The sequence below is a fragment of the Oryctolagus cuniculus genome, chromosome 4, assembly GCF_051225735.1.
Source record: "Oryctolagus cuniculus isolate XC-2025 breed Fujian yellow rabbit chromosome 4, ASM5122573v1, whole genome shotgun sequence".
Lineage (NCBI taxonomy): Eukaryota > Metazoa > Chordata > Mammalia > Lagomorpha > Leporidae > Oryctolagus > Oryctolagus cuniculus.
Window position 1 is genome coordinate 462,937 of NC_142870.1, and position 24,099 is coordinate 487,035.

The window sequence follows — 24,099 nt, forward strand, 5'->3', positions numbered from 1 at the left end:
AGTTCAAGTCCCAGCTCTGCCCTCAATCTAGCTTCCTTCTAATGTACATACTGCAGGGTGGCAGGTGATGGCTCAAAAAATGGGGTCCCTGACACTTGGGTGGGAGGTGCAAATTCAGTTCTGTACTCCTGGCATCAGCCTGGCCTGGCCTTGGCTGTTGCGTGCATTTGGAGAGTGAATCAGCAGACAGAAGATCTGTGTCTATTCTGTCTCTCTGCCTTTAAAATAAACTGAAGATAATAATTTTTAAAACAATACATATATATGTATTTTAAGATTTATTTACTTATTTGAAAGTCAGAGTTAGAGAGTTAGAGAGAGAGAAAGAGAGATGCAGAGAGACCTTTCATTTGCTGGTTCAATCTGCAGATGGAAACCAATGGCCAGGACTGGGCCAGGCCAAACCAAGGAGCCAGGAACTTCATCTAGGTCTCCCACGTGGGTGGCAGGGACCCAAGCAATTGGACCATCTTCTGCTGCTTTTCCCAGGGCATTAGCAGGGAGGTGGATTGGAAGTGAAGCAGCCAGAACTCAGACTCGTGCTCATATAGGATGCTGGTATCACAGGTGGTGACCTTATCTGCTATACCACAAGGCCAGCCTCAATAAAGATATTTGTAAAAAACAAGTCTGGGGTTTGAGTTGTGGTACAGTATGTGCCAGTTCATGTCTCAGTTGCTCCACTTTCGATCCAGTTCACTGCTAATGTGCTGGGGAAAGTAGCCAAAGATGGAAGTGCTTGGACCCCTACACGCATGTGGGACACCTGGATGAAGCTCCTGGCTCCCAGCTTCGGGCTGGCTCAGCCCTGGCCATCGCCACCATTTGAGGAGTGAACCAGTGGTTAGAAGATCTCTCTCAGGGTTGGCGCTATAGCACAGTAGGTTAATCCTCCGCCTGGGGCGCCGGCATCCCATATGGGCACCAGTTCTAGTCCCGGCTGCTCCTCCCCCAGTCCAGTGCTCTGCTGTGGCCTGGGAAAGCAGTGGAGGATAGCCCAAGTCCTTGGGCCCCTGCACCCATGTGGGGGGCCCGGAGGAGGCTCCTGGCTCCTGGCGTCGGATCAGCGCAGCTCCGACCATCGCGGCCGTTTGGGGAGTGAGCCAGTGGACAGAAGTCTGTCTCTCCCTCTCACTGTCTGTAGCTCTACCTCTCAAATAAATAAAATCTTAAAAAAAAGAATTAAGCAATATGAATATGTTGACCTTCTATGAATTAAAATATTTTAAAAAAAGCTCTCTCTCTCTCTCTCTCTCTCTCCTCCCCCATCTTGCTTTCTCTATGTAAGACTGCCTTTCAAATAAATAAATAAATCTTAAAAGAAAAAAAAAGTCTGAAAGAATACATCTTGGTATTCTCAAACAACACATCCAGTAACTTTCTGGAAATAAAGTCTTCACATGCATTCAACTGCAACTTGCATTAAAACCTCCATGCACATAAGCACATCTCAGAGGAGGCAGGGGAGGCTCCCGACAGAGCTATTTACAGTGCTGAGGGTGCAGATCTGTGACAGGCCCAAAGCTTTAAAAGCAAATCAAAGGTCAATCTAAAATTAGCTGGGTGCTAGGAGGGTTTGTCCCCTCCCAAACCCATGTTGAAATTTAATTGCATTGTAATGGAACTGGGAGGCAATAGGGCCCTGAGGACTCCAAGCTCATATGCAGGTTTAAGGCCTTAATGCAAGGCCTTTCCAGGGTGGGATCTTTCTGCATCTCTCCTGGCCCTTCCACCTCCTGCCAAGGGTCTGCAGCGTGCCATCATGGCAACAGCGAATTCCTCCAAAGACACAGAACCTGCTGGCACCTTGACCTTGGAATTCCAGTCCCCAGACCTGTGAGAAATAAATTTCTGTCCTTTGAATTTACCCAAACTCAGGTATTCTGTTACAGCAGCACAAAGAGTCTATGATGCTGAGTGACAAGCTATAAAAACTACTGATCAATTAGCATTTGGAAAATGGGGGGTTTACTGCCAAATCCTTGAGTGTCTGAACTACTCAAAAACTGACACACTGAACTCATACAATTTAATTTACATTGCAGGAGTTTTTAAAACTTAATCATTTTGTTTTGCAAAAATTTGTGAATCTTTTATGACAAACTATCATCATTAATGCAACATTCTCAGTAAGTTTTCATGCCAACAGACAACAATAACAGTAAATTAGCCTGAAACATGCAGTTACACTGACATCATTCACAGTCCTTAAGACACAAAGCCAGGGCCTGAGGTGGCGGCTCTAACAGTCAGCGCTCTGCACCTCAGCCCCATGACAGACATGCGCCCTCGTGGCCAGGCAGCACTGCCTTCAGCCCCAGTTCTGGAGGGAAGGCCCGTGTGAGTGGGACGGAGGCCCCCAGTGGCCACACAGGCGTGCTGAGGACCTGCTAGAGCTCCCTCACACGCAGACGCTCAAGGAGGGCCCAGCCCTCTTCCTAGAGAGCAGGATGCACGCAGGCACCTTAGACCAGGAACAGCCACAACAGGCATAGACACCATTCCTGCAAGACAGCACAAATCACAGCTCAGGAACTGTGGTGATTACTAAAGGAACGCTTGCACTTTGCTGGAGCACCAAAATGAACGACTCTGTCAAGTTTTATGAACAAATACCGAAATTTATAGAATAGTTTTATTTAATGGTTTGCCACAAAAGCTCTGAAGTGTTTTTCCACTTCAGTAAATAATCTGCCATGTCTGATGCAAGCATAGAGCATGTCACACAGAAGCCACAAACCTGAGTCCATGTGTGCTACAGTGACAGGAGCCCCTAAAAGGAGAATGTGCAGCATTTACAGGGATGAAACAGAAAGCGTGCAACAGGAGAGTGACAAACAAGTGCAAGGACAGCGTCACCAGCCTCCCAGGTAACCATAGAGGTTTGCCCGGAAGTGGATGCAGGCCTGGTACCTAGGGAATTTGGCATCCAGCATAGAGAAGATAAAAACAGGGCAGATGACCCAACCTCCAAGTGGCTACAAACACACTGGACAGCAAAGGCAACACACACAGCACACAGGCAAGCAGGGTCATGGGACCTCCCGAGACTCCAGAGCAGTCAGTCAGTGTTCACAGGTCTCAAGGGAGGGCCAGGACTTTGTGAAATCCCAACACCCAGACCACATGTGGAAGTCAGGGGTTGGCAGTCCTGACAGCTGGTGCAGAGTAGCTAAGGCTGTCCGTAGCGTCAGAATGCACACAAATCCCTGAATGGAAGCAGGGCCAGGGCTGGGCAGGGGGAAACTGAGGCAGGGTTACCAACATTACAATGAAACCAAAACAGATGATCCCAGAGAAAAAAGAACTTTCCAGCGACACAACAAAACAGAGGAGGACAGCCTGGTTTGAGAGTGGGAAAGTGCTCCCTGAGACCGTTCCTGCAGGCCTGTCACCAACCTTGGCTTCTGTTCTGGGACCTGCAGGTCCAGCCTTCCCAAGGCAACCAGGCTGTAGATGCGCAGTTAACTCCACCCACCAATGGGATACTCCATGAACTAGGCTTTGCCATAGGGGTTGAACCAGAGACAAAGAGGAAGGACAGACACAGCCTCCGAAGGCACATGCAAAAAGCCAGCCCCAGGGGCCAGCACTGAGGTGTAGCAGGTAAAGCCACCACCTGTGATACTGGCATCCCATGTTAGTGCTGGTTCATGTCCTGGCTGCTCCACTTCTCATCCAACTCCTTGCTAATGGCCTGGGAAAAGCAGAGGAAAATAGGCTAAGTGTCTGGGCCCCTGCCATCCACGTGGGAGGTCTGGATGAAGCTCCTGGTTTCTGACTTCAGCCTGGCTCAGCCTTGATTGCTGTGGCCATCTGGGGAGTGAACCAGTGAATGGAAGACCTCCCTCTCTCTGTAACTGAGACTTTCAAATAAATAAATAAATCTTTAAAAGGCAGCAGCAACAGCAGCAGCCAGACCCAGCACGGTAGAGTCCAGTGCACATTACAAGCACCTGACCTTAAGGGACAGCCTGGGGCCACCAGGCTCTTGGCCTCCCAAGGCCACTGTACTGCTCAACAGCTCTTGCGGCCTTTTCTACCCATTTCCCCACCTGAAATCCCAATGCCCAGAAGAGGTGAGCAGGCAGGCATTCAAGACACAGAGAGTGGATCCTGTATACGCAGCTCACTGCATGTGGAGATGACGATGCACTAAAGACATATCAGGAATGCAAGGCCTCCTAGAAGTGCAGAGTCGGCAGGAGTGATGGCAGGCACGGTTCGCCCTGGCCTGAAAGTACAGACCCAAGACTGAGAGGTACAACTTCACACAAGCAGAGAGAGGTCCTGCCTGTCAAGGCATGCTAGGAAGAGGAACAAGACAAGCAGATACACAAAAAAGAAAATGACAACGAAGACAGCAGGCTCAGGTCTCAGTGGATATGTGTCGAATGAACTGTGGCTGAAAAGACCAAAAGAGACTCACAGAAGATCTTTTAAAGTCACTAATACAGAATCCGCAGGAGACATAACGGAAACCAAAGTACCAGGAGAAGCAGAAGGGAATGGAAAAGATACAGAAGTGGTAAAAATCAGATTAATATTTTAACATCATAAATTTACACTAAAAATTGGAAACAAAGGGCAGGCATTTAGTCTTGTGGTTAAGACATCCTCATACCACGTGGGAATGCTTGCATTCAACTTCCGGCTGCAGCTCCCAGCTCCAGCTTCCTGTCAAGGCAGACCCTGGGAGGCAACAGGCGATGGCTCAAGTACTTGGGTGCCTGCCACTCACATATGAGACCTCGACTGAACTCCTGGATTCAGCTTGGCCCAGTTTCAGCCTTTGTGGGCATTTCGGGAGGGAACTAGCAGATCAGAGAAAATTCTCATATTCTCTCTCTCGAACTGTGACTCTTACTCTTTCCCACTGTCTCTCAAAAAAAAATAATAATAATTAATTTTTAAAAATTTCAAAAAGCCTTAAAAATTTTTAAAACCTGCAAACAGGACGAAAGGATGTCAAAGAGAAGAACAAAGGGCAGCAGCAGACCGCGTCCAGGAGCAATGAAGCAGGAGCTCAAACCTGAGCTCTCCCAGGCGAAGGAGACCAAAGCTGCTGGCTGTAACCACAAAGAACCAGAGGTCAAGTGGAGGGGTACCAGCAAAGGGCCCACATCCTGCGAAGGAGGCAACAGACTCAGCAACAGCACCGACCCAGGAGAGTTCACAGAGAAGGCAAAGGAAGTGAAAGATGAGGCAGACCGGTGAGACAGAGGACAAGTGGAAAGGAAGGACAAAACCTTTTAAAAGAAGAATAAAGAATTTTTGGAGGGACTGGTGCTGTGGCGCAGCAGGTTAACGCCCCGGCCTGAAGCGCCAGCATCCCATATGGGCACTGGTTTGAGACCTGGCTGCTCCACTTCCAGTCCAGCTCTCTGCTATGGCCTGGGAAAGCAGCAGAAGATGGCCACAAGTCCTTGGGCCCCTGCACCCACGTGGGAAACCTGGAAGAAGCTTCTGGCTCCTGGCTTTGGATCTTTAGATCTGGCCACTGCAGCCAACTGGGGAGTGAACCAGCAGATGGAAGACCTCTCTCTGTCTCTGCCTCTCCTCTCTCTGTTAACTCTTTCAAATAAATAAATAAATCTTAAAAAAAAAAAAAAAAAAAGAATGTTTGGAAAGAAAAGTGAGATTTTCCTGAAGTGGTGAGGTGCTGCACAGGATGACCCAGGTTCCAACAGGAAGTGCAGTCTTGTGGGTGGATTCACCCTCCAAGCTGTGATCCCACTCCAAGGGGACATAAAACCAGAAACACCCCTTCCCTCCCAGGCCACCCTGGACAGCTGTGCCACATGCCACACACACACTCTTGCATGTGACAGTGCCTAACAGATGAGCAAATGGGAGGAAGCAGGAGTGCAGGTCCACAGAGCCTCGGTGCCAGCACCAGGCCACAGCCTTCCTGGGAGAAGTCTTCACAGGATGCGTCACATCCCTGCACAATTTTAAACACTTGTTTCGTGACCGTTTCTATATGAAATACCTAAAAACCTGAAGCCAAATAAACAACTTTGTTAAAACTAGATGCGTTCCAAGGATCTGAGGGCATTTGGAAGAGCAGTTAAACTGCCATGTGGAAAGCCCCCACCCTAGACCAGAAAGCCTGGGTTTGAGTCGCAGCTCCGCTTGCAACTCCGCTTCCACCCCTCTTCTTGTTTAAACCCTAGGAGACAGCAGGGATGGCTCCTGGGCCCTGGCTACCCATGTGGGAGACCTGGATGGACTTCTTGGCTCCTGGATTCACCCTGGCCAATCTCCAGCTGTTTTAGAAATTAAGGGAGGAGCCTGTGCTGTGGCATAGTAGGTTAAGCCTCGCCTGTGGTACTGAAAATCCCATAAGGGCACCGGTTCTAGTCCCGGCTGTTCCACTTCTGATCCAACGCCCTGCTATGGCCTGGGAAAGCAGTAGAAGACAGCCCAAGTGTCTGGACCCTTGCACCCACTTGGGAGACCCAGAAGAAGCTCCTGGTTCCTGGCTTCGGGTCGGCCCAGCTCCAGCCATTGCAGCCATTTGGGAAGTGAACCAGCAGATTTGAAGACCTCTCTCCCTCTGCCTCTCCTTCTCTCTGTGTGTAACTCTTTCAAATAAATAAATAAATAAATAAATCTTTTAAAAAAAAAAGAGAGAGAGAGATTAGACTAGATCTGAGCTCCCTTTCAAAAAAGAAAAAGGAATTTGGGGAGTGGACCTTTCGAGTCCAACTAAAATAGAATGTTTTTTGTAAAGGTAAGTTAATAAATGTGTTCCTAGGTAGGGTTCACATTAGGTACGAAGAGGTAATCTCTTCTGCGTCCCACTAAACCTAAACAAAAGCTAATCTAACTAGATATAGATTACCTGGGATGTTCTAACTCTAGTAAAGTGTGCTCTCTCAGTCAAAAGAAGGAAAGCTATTTTATATACATGCTCTTCACAGACTAACAAGACAACAAACGAGATTTCTGGGAACGGCAAGATTCTGTGGAATTTGGATTCCAAGATCTTGAATCTGCTTTAAAAATGCCTGGTGCAGACACTGTGCTGGACAGGGGAGCTACAAGATTGTTCCAAAGAACTAAGGAGCTTCTGACAGAAGCTCCAACACTGGGATTGCTGGTGACAGGATTCTATGGAATATGGATTCCAGGATTTGGATTCTAAGCCTTGTATTTGCTTTAAAAGCCTCTGATGCGGACACACTGTGCTGGACAGGGGAGCTACGGAAGGTGTTCAAGGTTAAGGAGTTGCTGACGAAAGCCCCAACATCAGGAGTTCCTCGGCAGGCTGTCTATAAGAAGATCCTCTTGGGATCAGTTGCAGCTTAAATGAGAGAGACCTTACCAGGTGCTACTGCGCACGACTACCTCCGTGCAATTAGGACTAAACCTCTGCCTCTCGAGTCTTCACACGTGAACTCAAAGACCCACCTGATTACTCCTGTAAGCCAATCAGAGACCTTAAGTACCTCTTCAAAGCAGAAAGATAAGTAAGGCCTTTGCCTTCCTCACATCGGGACTGCTGCCCCTTAAGGCAAACGTGCTGTATCTGCCTTTCTCGAGTCTCTCTGGGAACTGTTATTAACAATAAAACTCCTAATGGGTTCTTCTATTGTAACTCTATGCTCAACCTAAATGGGTTTATAATCTACACAAGGGTAGCCTATCACCACCCACTATCTGGGAGTCTGAAAGATATGTTCTTTCCATCTTTTGGGGCACTCTACTAACAACTGGTCTTGTTCCAGTTTTGCTTATGCTGATTAACATGTTTCAGAATTCGACTTCTGGAAATAACTGACTATACAGGAGACACAGCCATTGGTGGTGACCAAGACTGCTCCAGCTCACAAAGAAAACTTGTCAGATGAGATAGAGACTTCCAGACACAGGACAGGCAGGGCTTGTGCTACACCCCTCATAAGCAGGAAACAGCTACAGAAGATGGATGAGTCTACGCCCTTAATCCCTTGGATTAAGGGAATGGAGTCTCTGAGGGGGAATGATGTAGGTAAGCATACAGGATAAAATTGATCAGGTTTGTGACCTGGAAAACCACCCCTTCACCATGCCCATGTGACCTCATGTCCCTACCAGACCACACCTGTGCACCCACCTGCCAATCAGACTAATTAACCACTCCCCTTTGGAAGTGGATTAAAGATCTGAAACATGGTGGGTTCAGCCCTTTTTTGGCCTCTTTCACCATTGCAGACCCTTGCTGCCCCACACCTTCAGGCCACCCGCTTCCATGCTTTCTGGCCTGCATGCTCCTCCACGTGGCTGGCTCCTGGTGCTCAGTATGAATCTAGATTTCCCTCTCTCACTCTCCTATGCATTTCTCTCACTGAATAAAAAGCTTAAAACCTAAAAAAAAAAAAAAAAAAAAGCACTTTGTTCTAAATGAAATTTTGAAGGCACTCTGTGCTCAATGTGGGCTATCTGTCCTAAGGGTCCTAAAGTGCAGAAGACACTCACCCCACAGGCACAGGACACGAGGTCAGCAATGCAACCTGGAGGACCTGGTCCCTCTAACAAGCCACAGAACAAGTGGGTTCTTCACCTGGATGTACTTGGCAAAACCCTCACACAACCCCGTATAAGACACACACACACACACCTGGATGTACTCAGCACAACCCTCACACAGCCCCGTGTAACTAACACACACACACACACACACACACACACACACACACACACACACACAGTAGCACAGTAGCTGGGGCTGGCTGTGGCCACAATCCTGGCCCCAGCCTGTTCTCACCAGCTTCTCTTTCTTCTGCTGTCGCGGCCGCTGCTTCCTTGAGGCCCTGCAGGACAGAGTACTCCTCCTTCAGCACCATATGTGCCTGGGCCTCCTGCTGCAGCTGCCGCCTCAAGCCATCCAGTTCCAGGGCAAGGCGCTGCTCGGACTCCTCCTTGAGGCCCAGTGCCTCCTGCAGATCAGCTTTCTCCACCTTGCACCCTTCCAGTAGCCCTGAGGAGACAGGGAGAAAAGTATGCTCTGGCCCAGTGGACAGAGGAGCAAGGGCAGCAGGTGGTCAGGACAAGCACTGCACTCACAGCAAGAAAACACACAGGTCCCTAGTGGAGGGGGAGCCCCCAGACCAGGACAGATCCACACTGCACTCACGTCATACACTACATCCTGTCATGCCATGATGCCCCACGCAACTGCCACTCTCCTGAACGTGGTGGTCCCGCAGAAGAAAACCCGAGGCCTCACACCATGTGCTCTGCTCTTAGGGTTTGCTTTTAAAAACCCACCTGCTGGGGCAGGCACGTGGTATGGCAGATAAGTCACCCACATCTCGTATCAGAGTGCTTGGTGGGAGTCCCAACTCCTCTGCTTCCGATCCAGCGTCCTGCTGATGTACACCCTGGTAGGCAGATGATGGCTCAGGTACTTGGGCCTCTGCCACCCATGTGGGAAACCTAGATAGAATTACAGGCTCCTGGCTCAGGCCTGGACCAGCCTTAGCTGTTGCAGGCATTTGAGGTGTGAACCAGCAGATGGAAGACCTCTTATCTGTTTGCCTGTTTTTGCCATTCAAATGAAATGAAAATAAATGAATAATTTTTAAAGACTCTTACATGCTACCTATACACCTATTATAAAACCCTCCTCCTGGGGCCGGCGCCATGGCACAGTAGGTTAATCCTCCACCTGCAGTGCCAGCATCCCATATGGGCGCCGGTTCTAGTCCCGGTTGCTCCTCTTCCAATCCAGCTCTCTGCTATGGCCTGGGAGAGCTGTAGAAGATGGCCCAAGACCTTGGGCCCATGCACCCACGTGGGAGACCAGGAAGAAACGTCTGGCTCCTGGCTTCAGATCAGTGCAATTCTGGCCGTTGCAGTCATCTGGAGAGTGAAGGCCTTTCTCTGTCTCTCCCTCTCACTGTCTGTAACTCTACCTCTCAAATAAAATAAATAAAAATATAAAAAAAAAAAAAAAAACCTCCTCCTGAGACTCTTATGAGGCTGCCCGTCCGGGGTCTGCGCCCCATGCCAGTGCCTTGCTCACCCTCAGCCTTGTGCAGTTCCAGCGTCAGTGCAGTCTTCGCGGCACCCTCCTCCTTCAGGCAGTCCAGTAACTCCTTGTGCTTCTTAATGACCTGGGCCATCTCCTCATTTTTATGACTAAATTCTTTTTCAAAACGAGAATGAATTTGACGTGCTTCCTCCAGCTGTTAAAAAATGTTTAAAAATCAGAACTCCAGAGCAACAATCAAGCACATGTTATGCACATTAACAACCAACAGAATCCTCCTTCTACCCCAGTCCACCGGGGCCATCACCTTGGGTAGGACCTGCACAGGACAAAGGGCCCCCTGCACATCTCAGCCACCACTGGCAGCAAGGCCCCATCACCAGTGAACTCCCCAGATGGTAACGGCCTCTAGCTGGTGCAGGCCTGGCTGCTCCCTGGCAAACAGTTCCAGTCTGGAACTTCCAGGCCACTGACAAGCTGAGGTTCAAACCAATCTGCGGATTCAGGCAGCCAATACCCTGCTGCCCGCTCCAGATAGACAAATCCACCCAAGAGGACCACATTCATCTTTTTGGGACTTGGCCTCAAAGGAAACTTGGTGGTTCTTTCTTGGAAACAGTCCCGAGGCTACTTCTTCTCAAGGCCCCGCCCCCGCCCCCAACCCACCGAGTCATCTCCAGCTACCATGCTCATGAACCACTTACAAGGCCTTAGGGGGAGGCCTCGTCTGACCCCGACTGCACACACAGCCTGCTGTTCCTGCATCCACTGCCGATTGCTCTGATGGCTCCTAGCCTCATGCAAGACTGTTCTGGTCACTTCAACCTGCTCCCCAAGTCAAGAAAGGATGTTAACCCAGTGAGCACAGCCCCACCAAAGGGCACCATCCTGGAGGGCACACACTGCCCCACCTGAGACACCCAGAATCACAATCAGAAGAGGCCTCAGGTTCATTACACATGTGGGCAGGTAATCAACAGCACCCGATGACTTGTCAGACACCACCCAAATGTGTCCAGGTCTTGACAGAAGGGGAGCTGGGTGGAGGGAAGGTGGGGTGTGAAGGGACAAACGTTGAAGGAACAGGCAGCCACTTAGGGACCCAGGGAGACAAAACTCAGATTTCCAGCCTTGAAAATTCACTCAAATATTTCTGAGATAAACAGCAATGTGGTCAAATAGTCAAAAAAACTGACTATTTTTTAACTTTTGGAGAAAAAAAGGACCTCTTCACTGCTCTTACATATTCCTACTTAATGCCTTCCTGGTTATCTAAAAGGTTCTAAGGCATTAATAATTCCCTCTTCTTGCTGATAATCTCTGTGGAAAATACTCCTGGTGGAATTGCAACAGTACATGAAGTTAAGTGAAAGCAGCACATTTGTACACTGTCGAGTTAAACAAACTGACATTCTGCCTGTCACTCACAGCAAGGCTGCCTCCCCTGGAACTCCAGTTCAGGAAAGATGCCACTGGTCAGACAAGGAGGGCAGCACAGAAGAAGGCAGAGTGCGCCCCAGAAATGGCCAACAGAGGAGAGCAGAGTGGCCCAGAGTCAGGTCCACCTGAAAGCCAAAAGCTCCCTTTCATAGGCCTGCAGGTTTGGCTGGGAATCGGGAATGCCGTACCAGGCAAAGCCATATGCAGCAGGTAGGCAGTTGCTTGGGACACCCACATCCAACATCACAAGGCCATGTTTGAGTGCTGGCTTCTCTGCTTCCAACCCAGCTCCCTGCGAATGCACCTAGGAAAGCAGTGGAAGATGCCCAAGCGCTGAGGCCCTGCGCCCATGTGGGAGACCAGATGGAACTTCCTGCTCCTGGCTTTGGCCTGGTTCAGTCCCGGCTGTGGGGGCCATTTGGGAAGTGAACATGTAGATGGAAGATTTGTCTCTGTGTCTCTCCTTCTCTCTCTGTAACTCTGCCTTTCAAATAAATAAATAAATCTTTAAAGAAAAGAAAAAAAGTGTACTCTGGAGGCAGAGTACCCATTTGAGAGACCTGGATGGAGCTCCTGGCCTGACCCTGGCTGTTATGGGCATTTGGGGAATGAAACAGCAGGTGGAAGCTCTCTTTCTGCCTCTCTACCTCTACCTGTCTCTGTCTTCCAAATAAAATGAAAATAAATTTTTAAAACTTTAAAACATTAATACTTACAATGTTTCCATAGGGAAAACAACAGATGGAAGCAGGGAGGGAGGGAGGGTGTGAGGGACGCTGCACGGACAGGCCTGGCACAGGGCCGGGATGACACTTTACATCAGGCTCCGCTGTCGCCCCAGCATCGGTGCACTCAGCCCCCAGGCCCCACGTCATGCCGCGGTCCTCACCTGCCGGGTGGAATCCAGGGTCATTTCCAGAAGGCCATCCACAGCCATGCTCAGACTCTGGTAGACTCTTCTCACCGGCTGCTCGCATTCCAGCGTACTCTCTGGGCTCAGAAAGAAGCTTTCGCACACATGGCTGCTGATCTCAGCCACAGAGGACATCTCTGCACACTCAGGCAAGGCCCGGTCCAGGTCCAGCAGAGCTGCATCTGGCCAGGTCTCCTCCAGTGCTGGGGCTACAAGGTGGAGAAATGCAAACACCTGTCCACACTGCTCAGGAGCAGGCTGAAGCCAGCAGTGGTTCCACCATGTTATCTGACAGGGGCACCCCACCCAGGAGCAGAGGTGCTCCTCCCACCTAGCCACCACCCACAGGAACCAGGCCGATACCACCAAGGCCAACTCAGCTTTGAGTGTGAACACCAGCAGGGGACATGGAAGCAACACTCCCTCAGTGAGGCTTCCCCTGGCACCCCCAGTCCCAGAGGCAACCCCATGTGGAGCACACACCTGCTGACAGGCCGTCTCCCTCTGCTGTGCCCGCATCATCCAGGCACAGCCCCACACGCTCACTGATCCGGCTCCTCAGTGCAATAGCAGCCTTCACTGTCTCTCCAAACAAACCCAGCAGTTTCCTGAGGACATCCTGGAGAGCTCTCCTAAGACAAGAACAGCAGACATACATGTCTTTCAGTCACGACTGTGGAGACTCCTGTCCTGGACACTGGCCAGGTACTGCCAACCAGCCTCATGCCCACAAGGGACGTGAGAGTACGCCTTAGTGCATGGAAAACATCTGTGCATGTGGGGCCAGAAGATCATGGCCTTTGGCCCTGGGTGAGTTCAGGACACTGAGATGACAACAGAGTAACCAAGGCGAGTCTGCTGGAGTGTGCCAGCTTGCTCTGCAGGGAGCACCTCTCCTGGCTGCCATTCTCACAGCAGAAGAAACCGTTGTCAGTAACTTAAGCAAGTTGGTCCTAGAAACCTGCGAAAGTCATCCAGTGTGGTACAGAGAATGCCAAGCCAGCACACGACACTTCATCTGGAATCTTTTCCCCTCACAGCATGGGTGGTATCAATCTCATTTTATGAGATGTTTGTTCAAATATCAAACAACACAATCAACTCAACAGTTTTATATTAAAACTCAGCCATCTGGGCCGGCGCCGCGGCTCACTAGGCTAATCCTCCGCCTTGCAGCGCCGGCACACCGGGTTCTAGTCCCAGTCGGGGCGCCGGATTCTGTCCCGGTTGCCCCTCTTCCAGGCCAGCTCTCTGCTGTGGCCAGGGAGTACAGTGGAGGATGGCCCAAGTCCTTGGGCCCTGCACCCACATGGGAGACCAGGAGAAGCACCTGGCTCCTGGCTTCAGATCAGTGCAGTGCGCCGGCCGCGGCGGCCATTGGAGGGTGAACCAACGGCAAAGGAAGACCTTTCTCTCTGTTTCTCTCACTGTCCACTCTGCCTGTCAAAAAATAAAAATAAATAAATAAAAAAAACTCAGCCATCTGAACACCCTGTCACCCCACAGCAATGCCCACGGGCAGCAAAGACTGTTGGTCTGGCCTCTGGCTATGTGAACACAGCATTTGCAGTGTTTCTGTTCTATAAGGTAGAGGTTCACAGGGTCAAAAGTCAGTCTCCAGCCTGCTCCCTGAGCCATACTCCTCCCAGAGCAGCCCTGTGGCTGGGACATACATGCCTGAGGACCGTGACCCCAAGGAGGACGCACATGTAGACAGCTGGATCTACCCTATGCCAGCACTCACATGGCTGATCCTGACATGGAGCTCATTCCATGAGGAGGGGACTGTACGAGGATGGAGGGAGGTATCATTTTAGCAAATGATGTAGAGCCTCACCCAGAAAACACCCCAGTCCTCGACCATAACCCTTCCCCTCAAATTCCACCCAGGTTTCCCTTCTGACCCCAAAATTCTAAACACAGGGTAGGCTTGGTGCAGTAGTTAAGACACTGTTTGGAAGGCCTGTGTGCCATATCAGACTGCCTGGCTTCGAGTCTCAGTTCCTCTGCTTCTGATCTCCAGCTGCCTGCTAACATGCACCCTGGGAGGCAGCGGGGACGATGCCAGTGGTTGGGTCCTGCCACCCACAGGGAAGACTTAGATGGAGTTCCTAGCTCCTGGGCTCAGCCTGGCTCTGCCTCAGCTGTTACAGTCATGTGGGGAGTGAGCCAACGGATCTCTGCCTCTCAAGTGAAATAAATAATTTGACATGCTCAGTGTTTGGGTGTCTGAGCATCTGCAGCTGCTGCCGCATCAGCTGGACAACCCTGCACCTGGGGTAGAAGTCCGAGCTCTCAGACCAGTACCACACCAGCAAGTTCAGCACACGGGGTGCCCCAGGCTGGGGCAGCAGCATCCTCTACGGCTCCACAGCAGGAGCCATGGGTCAATGTGGGCATCTCAGAAGCCACAAGCCACAGAAGGTGTGTGCACAGGCACAGTGTTATCCAGAGAGAACACTGCAGGGAAGACCTGACACCAAAGAGCATGTGGCTCAGCCTCGGCTGGAGGCAGGAGATGGGATCGTGGAGGCACAGCACGGCTTCAAAGGAGATGAGGGAGTGGTGGCTGTTTTGTTGTTATTTGCCAAAATGTGAAGATGTGGCAATGGCAGGTTCCATAGGTGTTGAAATATTGTGAAGTGAGAAGAATAACAGGGCCCAGGTCTCCGTCTACCAGGTGTCAGCGTGCAGACCCCAAGAGTGCAACGGCAGGACAAAGGGGCCAGACGGAGCACCAGCAGTGCTGGGGACACACTGACCTTTCACTGTGAGACAGGTCAATGTCAGCTCTGAGCATGGAGATGAGGTTCGTGCCTTCCTGGGTCTCTCGCGCGTGCCTCTGCTGCAGTCTTTCCAGCTCAGAACGATACCCTTCCACCTCCTGATTTAAGGACAAGACTTGGTTTTCCAGCTGTGGGAGAAAATTGTTGAGGCAATTTAGGTAAAAATAAATGCTTTTAAAGAATTCTCATAGTTATATTTAATAAACTATGGAAATAGGTGACAAAGGCTGTGATTAAAGGTGAAAATTATTAATGTAGTTTTCCTCCATTACAAATCCCCTCTTACAAAAGCCTACACAGTAGCTTGCCCCTGACCATCAGAGCCATTTGATGTCCCTTTATCTGGTCACTCCCAGGCAGGCAAAGACCCTTCTTACAATTTCTCTCCAAACACAGAAAGAGTCTGGGCAGGACCAGCTGCCCTGTATGTCACTGATACAGGCACCAGGAGCACTGAGGGAGGAGAGAAGGTGGGGATGGAGGCATATACGATGTAATTTTTAGTGGCTGTTGGGTCTCCTGGATCAGACCCAATTGAGCACTCTACAAACTTCTGTATAAAACAGGCTATTCCCGCTATGGAAAACGGTTTGGAGATACCTCAGAAATCTGAATATAGCCCTACCATACAACCCACTGATCCCACTCCTCAGAATTTACCCAAAGGTAATTAAATTGGCAAATAAAAGAGCTATCTGCACCTCCATATTTATTGCAGCTCATTTCACAATAGCTAAGACATGGAATCAACCTAAATGCCCATCAACCAAAGACTGGATAAAGAAATTATGGGATAGGTACTCTATGGAATACTACACAGCAGTAAAAAAATAATGAAATCTGGTAATTTGCAACAAAATGGAGGAATCTGGAAAACATCATACTGAGTGAAATAAGCCAGTCCCAAAGGGACAAATATCAGATGTTCTCCCTGATTGGTGACAACTAACTGAGCACCTAAAAGGAAACCTGTAGAAGTGAGACTGACACTATGAGAAGCAAGACTTGATCAGCCCTTGTCCTGACTGTCGAGGAACAGCTCACTATTTTATTCTTTTTAGTATTTTCTTTTTCTACTTAATACCATCTGTTGAACTCTTTATTTAACACAGAATTATCCTTAGGAGTTTAAATCAAACTGAAAATTGATCCCTGTTAAAAATAAGAGTGGGAATAAGAGAAGGAGGAGATGTACATTTCAGCACACGTTCCCTTGGACTTACCCCTATGGGTAAAGCTAAAAACTTGCCATGGGACTCTAAATCCCTTTAAGTTGGCAGGTGAAAATGCCATCTTACTAGTTAAAGTGATCAGTTTAAGTTCATAGCTGATCATAAATATAGGAATAAGTATCAAAGGGATCACATAAATAAGACCAAGTGTCTGCTAATAATAATTGATAGAATTAAAAAGGAGAGAACGATCCAACATGGGAAGCAGGACACATAGCAGTCTCATAGAATGGCAAATGCCCTAAACAGCACTTTGGCCTCAGAATCCACCCTTAAGGCATTTGGATCTGGCTAAAAAGCCAATGAGAGCATTTCAGCCATGGAAAGACAAGACACTGTGGCAAAAAATGGCCTACATGAAAAATCTCTGTGAGTGAGATCCCAGTGGAAAGAAGGGGCCAATCAAAGAAGGAGGTACCTTTCTCTGAAGGGAGAAGAGATCTACTTTGATTATGGCCCTGTCTAAATAATGTTAGAGTTTGTGGACTCAGGAGGCTTCCGTAGCCTTGGCAGCTCTCTGCTATGGCCGATGAAAGCAGTAGAAGATGGCCCAGGTCTGTGGGCCCCTGCACCCAAGTGGGAAACCTGGAAGAAGCTCCTGGCTCCTGGCTTTGGATCGGCACAGCTCCGGCTGTTGCGGCCATCTGGAGAGTGAACCAGTGGATGGAATACCTCTCCCTCCCTCCCTCTCTCTCGCTCTCTCTCTCCCTCCCTCCCCCCCCCCCCCCTCTCTCTCTGCCTCTGTCTTTAAAATAAATAAATCTTTAAAAAAAAAAAATTCTTGGGGGCCAGCAATGTGGCATGGCGGGTAAAGCCACTGACTGCAGTGCCAGCATCCCATGTCCCATGCGGGTGCTGGTTTGAGTCCTGGCTGCTCCACTTTCAATCCACCTCTCTGCTATGGCCTGGGAAAACAGAAGAAGATGGCCCAAGGACCTGGCCATGCAACCGCATGGGAGACTCAGAAGAAGCTCCTGGCTCCTGGCTTCGGATCAACCCAGCTCTGGCCATTGCAGCCATTTGGGGATTGAACCAACAGATGGAAAACCTCTTGTCTCTCTCTCTTTGCCTCTCTGTAATTCTGTCTTTCAAATAACTAAATAAATATTTTTTAAAAGATTTTTAAAAAGCTCTTGGAGAATATGTACATGAAATAGGAAAATATTTCCTAAACAGAACACAGGCAATGCAAAATCTAAAGGGGAAAAAAAGGAAAAGCTAAATTCATCAATCAATTGTCCATCAAAAAGTACCAAAGAAGGGGGAAAATAAAAATCAGATCAGAAGAAATCTAGAATACATAAAGAACTCCCAAAGGTCAGTAAATGGCAAATTATCTTAAAATAGAAAAAAAAGAGGTAAAAGATACAAACTGGCATTTCACAGACAAGAAAATACAAAGCAGGTCATAAACTAGCTGACAGACACCTGACCTGGTGAGCAGTTGGGAACCCCGGCTTCAGATCCCATGACGCACCTCTCCCAGCCACAGAACTGGCTCACACCACCAAGTAGTACCTGGCCCTGGAAGGAACCAGTCTGGTGCGACCTGGCCAAGAAGGACCTCTGCTGAGCACTTGCAGCCTCCACGCTACTATCTCAGGAGTCCAACCCTGTGACAGGAGGGCACTAGAAGAATGCTCACAACAGCTTCATTCCTAAGAGCAGAAAACTAGAAGCCAGTCAGAAGTCACTGAAGAGTAAGTGGAGTGCTCAGCGGGCTGCAGTCAGCAGTGGGGATCAGTGCAGTGCTGGTACACACCTCACGAGGCTCTCCGACAAAGCACAGAAGAACCAACCACAGAGGACACCGAGGACAGGATGACTCAGGACACATCACTCAGTGGAAAGCCAAAATCTCTGGACAGCGGTCACCTCAGAACAGCAGGCGTAAGCCACAAGTAACACCACGGGGGCTTAGACGGAACTAAACTGGCTGATGGGACACAATTACATATTTCACAGCATTATTTTACCAAATGTGTACATTTTCACACATTGGTAAAATGCATAGGTTTATTTCATGATGACAATGAAATTTTTAACGAGTCTGGTTCGCTAAAGGAGCGTCATTTCTTCTTTTCAACTGAGGATGTTGCTTGGCTATAGAGGGTGTTCAGGTGTAACTGACTCATGGAGTGGCTCATACGTGGCCTTCCCTCAAGCACACACATGATCTGTGCAGTCAAGGAACAGCACCTGCACAAAGGTGCACCTGCACTGGGGTCCACACACATGACACAGGTATGTGGCCGAGACCATCACCCTCCTCACACTGCACCCAGCTACTATCTCCACTTTTCAAAGGTAAGTCACTAGAACTACTTTACAACGTCTTCCTTAGTTAGTTACATAATCTTTAACTGTGTTAATTCTTCTACTGCTTTTGTTGGTGCTTATAAACTCATATAGATTAAGTGTAGTATTATGTTGACCCAGTTTTGCCACAGCAAATTACTTTTAGCAATTTTTGCCACAAGTTATTTTTCGCAATGTTTACAGAACCAGAAGCTTTTCAAAATGCATAAATTGTTTCACAGCAGAAAGACTTGTTACTTTGAAGAAAAAAAAAAAAGGAAACACTTAGCAAGGTCCTGCATTGCCCAGAGAAACTCCCAAGGGTCCAGAAGAGCTCACAGACCCTGCTCTGAGTCTCCCCTCAGCTTCCTCACTGCCCAGCACAGGCCTGAGTCTGCAGTCCTTTGACCTGTCACTTCTGACTGACCGTTAATAGAGACTTCTTTCAACCCTAGCAAGACACTGCCCGCTGTGACTCTGGCACTCAGCAGCCACAGGATTCTGGCAAATTCCTGGGACCTCTGCGTCTCGACAATGAACTGCAGGGACAGAGCAAACTCTTACTAGCAAACAATGCCCCCAATTATTCAATTAATAGTAAGTTCAATCCAGTGACCATGCATAACAAAGCCAGGAAGAGCCGGATAATACCCACGAGGTGGGACCCTCTCTGAAAACTGGAAACAGATCTATATCTTCAAAGGCAAAACTGTAACAACTCATCATCAACACAAAGCAACCAATTCAAAACTGGTCCAAGGACTTGAACAGACATTTCTTCAAAGACAGACCAATGACCAATAAACATCACTAATCAAAACTACAATGGATACTAAAAAAAATAGTAAGTGCTGGGGCAATGTGGAGAAATGCAATCTCTCTTGCACCCTGGTGAGGAATGTAAAATAGAGCAGCCACTCAGAAAACATTGATGTTCATCAGCTCAAACACAGCTTATTAAATCAGAAATTAATTCTATTCCGGAGCTGGCACTGTGGCATGGAGGGCTGGGCTTCTGCTTGCGATGCCAGTATCCTGTATTAGTGCCAGTTCATGTCCCACTGCTGCTCTTTTGGTCTGGCTCTCTACTATGGCCTGGGAAGGCAGTAGGGGATGGCCCAGGTGCTTGGGCCCCTGCATTGTGTAGGGTGCGCCTGGCTCCGGCCACTGCAGCCACATGGGGAGTGGGCTGATAGATGGAGGACCTTTCTCTCTGTCTCTGCTCTACCTCTCAAGTAAATAAATAAATCTTTAAAAAAAGAGAGAAAAAAAATTCTATTCCTAGATACATGCACACAGCACCAAAAACTGAAAGCAGAGATCAGACGCTTGTAAACCAACATTCACTGCAGCATTGTTCACAAATGCCAAAAAGGGGAACCACCGTGCACGCACCCAGAGGACAGGCAAGCAACACAAACAAGACTGAGCACACAGGGACTACTGCTGTAGTCAGACCAGCGCACTGCTGATTTATGTTACAACCTGGAGTGAAGGAAGTCAGCTACACAGGACGAGCAGTACCTGCTTCTACCTATACAAGGTCCCCAGATAGCCAAACGCAGACAGGACAGTGGGAGTGAGTTTTAGTTTAGGAAGATGAAGAGCTCTATGGGTGTTGATGGTGACAGTGCATGGTGCAAACATACTTAGTGCTACTGAACTAAATATTTACACGCTTTAACATGATAAATTTCATTTTATACATATATTATCAACAAAAAAAGAAAGGAAGCACCAAGAAGAGGCCCCTCCTACTCACCTGCTGCATTTGGCAGCTTTTCTCCTGAAGCTGCAGCCGCAAAGACGCGGCTGCCTCCTTTGGGCAGGGAAGCTGGGCCTGCTCACTCCCACAGCTGCCTGCCTCCACTGGTTCTTGCAGGGCAGCTTTCTTCTCACTTCCAAATTCACCCTGTACAAAAGTACATTAACAACAACAATCAAAGTCACTAAGCTGGAAAATGACATGTATTCTGTTTCTTTGCGGTTCACAAGAATTTGAAACATTCAGCAAGTATTTCCTGAGCCTCAAATTTGCTCGCGAGCAGAGAGGCCTTTCCCCACTTCCTGTGCGAACAACGCTTTGCCTCCTCTCCCAGATGGAGACTGAGGAGGGGTCACATTAAACAGTCACCTTAGGAAATTCACCATCGGGGCCGGCACCACGGCGCATAGGCTAAGGCTTTGCCTGTGGCGCCAGCATCCCATATGGGCATCAGTTCATGTCCCAGCTGCTCCTCTTCCAATACAGCTCTCCGTTATGGCTTAGGAACAGTAGAAAATGGCCTAAGTGCTTGGGCCCCTGCACAGGCGTGGGAAACACAGAAGCAGCTCCTGGCTCCGGATCAGGACAGCTCTGGCCGTTAATGGCCATTTGGGGAGTGATGGGAAGACTTTCTCTCTCTGCCTCTCTGTCTTCCAAATAAATAAATAAATCTTAAAAAAAAAAAAAAAAAAAAAAAGGAAAGAAATTCACCATCAAGATGGGCCAAGATGGGCAGTTGGCCTAACAAGTACCTGCTACTTTAGTACATGGGCCTCTGCACCCCATGTGGGAAAAGTGGATTGGAGTTGCTGGCTCCTGGCTTCTACCTGACCCAGCTCTGGCATTTGAGGACTGATCCCTCCACCCCTCGGTCCCTCACCCCCACTGCCCCATCACTTTGCCTTTCAGAAAAATAAACAGGGACTGGCACTGTGGCCTCTCTCTCTCTCTGCCTCTCTGTGGCTCTCTGCCTTTCAAATAAATAGTCTTGTCTTTAAAAAAAGATTACTCAGATCACTGCCACACACATGGGAGACCCAAATGTGAGTAATGGGCTCCTGGATCCAGCCAGGCCCAGCTCCAGCCACTGAAGGCATCTGGAAAGTCAATCAGCAAATGGGCATGCACTCTCTGCCTCTGCAATATATTTTTTTTTAAGATTTATTTTATTGGGGCCAGCACTGTAACACAGAAGTTTAACCCACCACCTGCAGTGTAAGCATCCCATATGAACACCAGTTCAAATCCTGGCTGCTCCACTTCTGATCCAGCTCCCTGCTGATACACATTGGATAGCAGCAGAAAATGGCCCAAGTGTTTGGGACCCTGCATGCCATTTGAGGAGTGAACCAGCAGATGGAAGAACCCTATCTCTTTCAGTTTCTCCTTCTATCTCTGCCTTTCAAATAAACAAAACAAAACAAAAAAACTTAAAAGATTTTATTTATTTGAAAGAGAGAGTTACAGAAAGAAAAGAGTTAAAGAAAGAGACCAAGAGAGGAATCTTCCATTCATTAATTCATTCTCCAAGTGGCCACAATAGCCAGAGTTAGCCCTGCCTGAGGCCAGGAACCTGGAACTCCAAGCACTTGGGCCATCTTCTGCTGCTTTCCCAAGTGCATTAGCAGATCAGAAGTGGAGCAGCAGGACCCAAACAGGTGCTCTAATAGAATGCCAATATCTCACACAGCAGCTTAACCTGCTGTGCTACAGTGCAAGCACGACAAATTTTTTAAAGACTTACTTATTTGGAAGGCAGAGTAACAAAGATATCTTTCATCCACCGGCTCACTCACCAAATGGCTGTAATAGCCCAGGCTTAATATGCTACACCAACGCTCACCCTGCAAATAAATTTATTTTAAAAAATCTGTAAAGGAATTCACCATTATCATGGGATTATGTCCATCAAAGCCCAAGATATTCAGAAACCTAGGTTTCTTCAGTTTTGAAAAATATATTTTATTCCTAAATAAATAATGCATTTGTTACAGTTTACGGCAGACCAGGAAACCAGATCACAGCAGGCAGGCCCCAGGCCCAGCACCCTTGGACCAGGCCACTGTGCTCACTGTGCCTGGCATGCCTGGGGGACAGTGGGGAGGCTCACACCACAGGTGCTCTGGGAAGGTGTGGACCAACAGACAGTCACGGAGCCTCCTGTGCAAACAACAAAAAGCAAACTCCTGTTTGAGGGTGCAGGGGTGCCCATAAGCACTCCACACACCCCCGACACAGGGACTCACAGATTCCATTGTGAGCCCCAGCACACTCAAGGCCCATGGAGGAGTAAGGCTCAGGGAGCTGTAGTAGCCACTCCCTTGAGAGAGGTCCTCTGGTCACTGGCCACATACAGGGTGGAGAGTGACGTCTACACAGAACCCTGGCTGAGAAAGGCCAACAATCCAACACCCCACTGTCCTGATAACCCTGAGTACCCAGGCAAATACTGAGCCCCTCCCTGCTCTACCCCAGGCCCTTGCCATCTGCATCTGGAACCTCAGTTTATCACATTTCTTAACCCACCCCTTGTTTCAGAAAGGGCTGTCGGCAAGTTTGTGGGAACAAAGCAGGACAAGGCAGCAGAATATGGGTGGGAGTGTCCTGTGCACTGCGGGGAGGCACCCCACCCTTCCATCTGAGTGGTGCAAGAGGCTACTCCCAGGCCTGGGTGCTACAAGCAGCCAGGCAGCCTGCGACAGCAAGGAGGAGGACGCAGCGTCTGGGGCAGACCTTGTAGGCTCGGGGCCTCCAGCGGGGCTGGGGATGTCTGGCAGGAGCGCGGGTCCTCAGACCAAAGACTATTCCAGCTGCCTCCACAGGGCCTCCTCTATAAACATTCAAGATATTTTTAAAAAGTATATTCTCAGCTTTTTCTAAAAATCCACAGAATTATAGTGAAATGGCATATTTGTTTTAATCATTCAGGAAAAGCTAATTGATACTCCTGAAGAAGAAAGAAAGCGGCACGACACAAAGATGAGCGACAAAAGAATGGAAATAAACTCAACTGATGATCACAGACATCCAAACTGTGTCTAAGACGACCACAGGTTTTCACCGTAGTTTAAAAATTAACCCGTGATAGATGTGGATGTTTTCTCTAAGAAAAAATGAAACTGCCCTATTTTTGCAATCAACAGAGGCCACACAGCTTACTTCCATATTCCAAAACCTCGCTTAGCATCCCCGGCAGTAGGGAGAGTTCTTTATGCGATAGATATTTCTATCAAAAAAAGAATTCAAGCTTACGGTTTCAGAGAACTTTTCTCACAACCAAATTCCAAAGGGAGGTGACCCGGAAGGTGATCCAGTGGCCTCCCGGCGCATATCCGTGACTCTGAGCTTCCAACAGGTGCAGGGTATTTGTGGCCTAGGGACAGCATGTCCCTGCTATTTTGGGACAACAACCCTGACAACCCAGGGAACGCCCAGCAGGGCAAAGCCTGAGGGAAGATAGGAGCGGGCAGCTAGGAAGTTTCTCTCAAAGCCTGAGGGAAGCTAGGAGGGGGCAGGACGGGGCAGGGAAAGTCAGGATCACAGCGCGAAGACTAAACAGAAGCAGGTCCAGTGAGGTCCTGCATAGATCCCTGTGTGAAGCGCAGCCAGGAAGAAGACCGGAACCGGGCCTGGACAGGGGAAGGAATGAAGGGACTATTGCTGTTTTAGGATAAAATGGGCCACAG

The 24,099-nt window shown here is 48.8% G+C and overlaps 1 protein-coding gene across 24 annotated transcripts in view; it reads right to left on the reverse strand.

The window, feature by feature from the left end:
* The window catches only part of PCNT (pericentrin), a 160,909-nt gene that overhangs the window by 75,106 nt on the left and 61,704 nt on the right, over positions 1–24,099 (reverse strand). For 13 of the 24 annotated variants that reach the window (XR_016232182.1, XR_016232183.1, XM_008267246.5 and 10 more), the window contains 7 exons: positions 20,411–20,560; positions 15,095–15,246; positions 12,816–12,964; positions 12,309–12,541; positions 10,013–10,175; positions 8,753–8,965; positions 2,741–2,773 (listed from right to left, as the gene is read on the reverse strand). Coding sequence is in view for 22 of the 24 variants with exons in the window: in XM_008267246.5 (XP_008265468.3) it covers positions 2,741–2,773; positions 8,753–8,965; positions 10,013–10,175; positions 12,309–12,541; positions 12,816–12,964; positions 15,095–15,246; positions 20,411–20,560 (1,093 nt within the window). In the remaining 2 variants the exon portion in view is untranslated. Of the gene's footprint in view, positions 1–2,740; positions 2,774–3,619; positions 3,698–8,752; positions 8,966–9,255; positions 9,369–10,012; positions 10,176–12,308; positions 12,542–12,815; positions 12,965–15,094; positions 15,247–20,410; positions 20,561–23,572; positions 23,832–24,099 lie in introns of those variants that run through there. The other 11 variants (XM_089330409.1, XM_089330404.1, XM_089330402.1 and 8 more) reach the window with 8 other exon arrangements.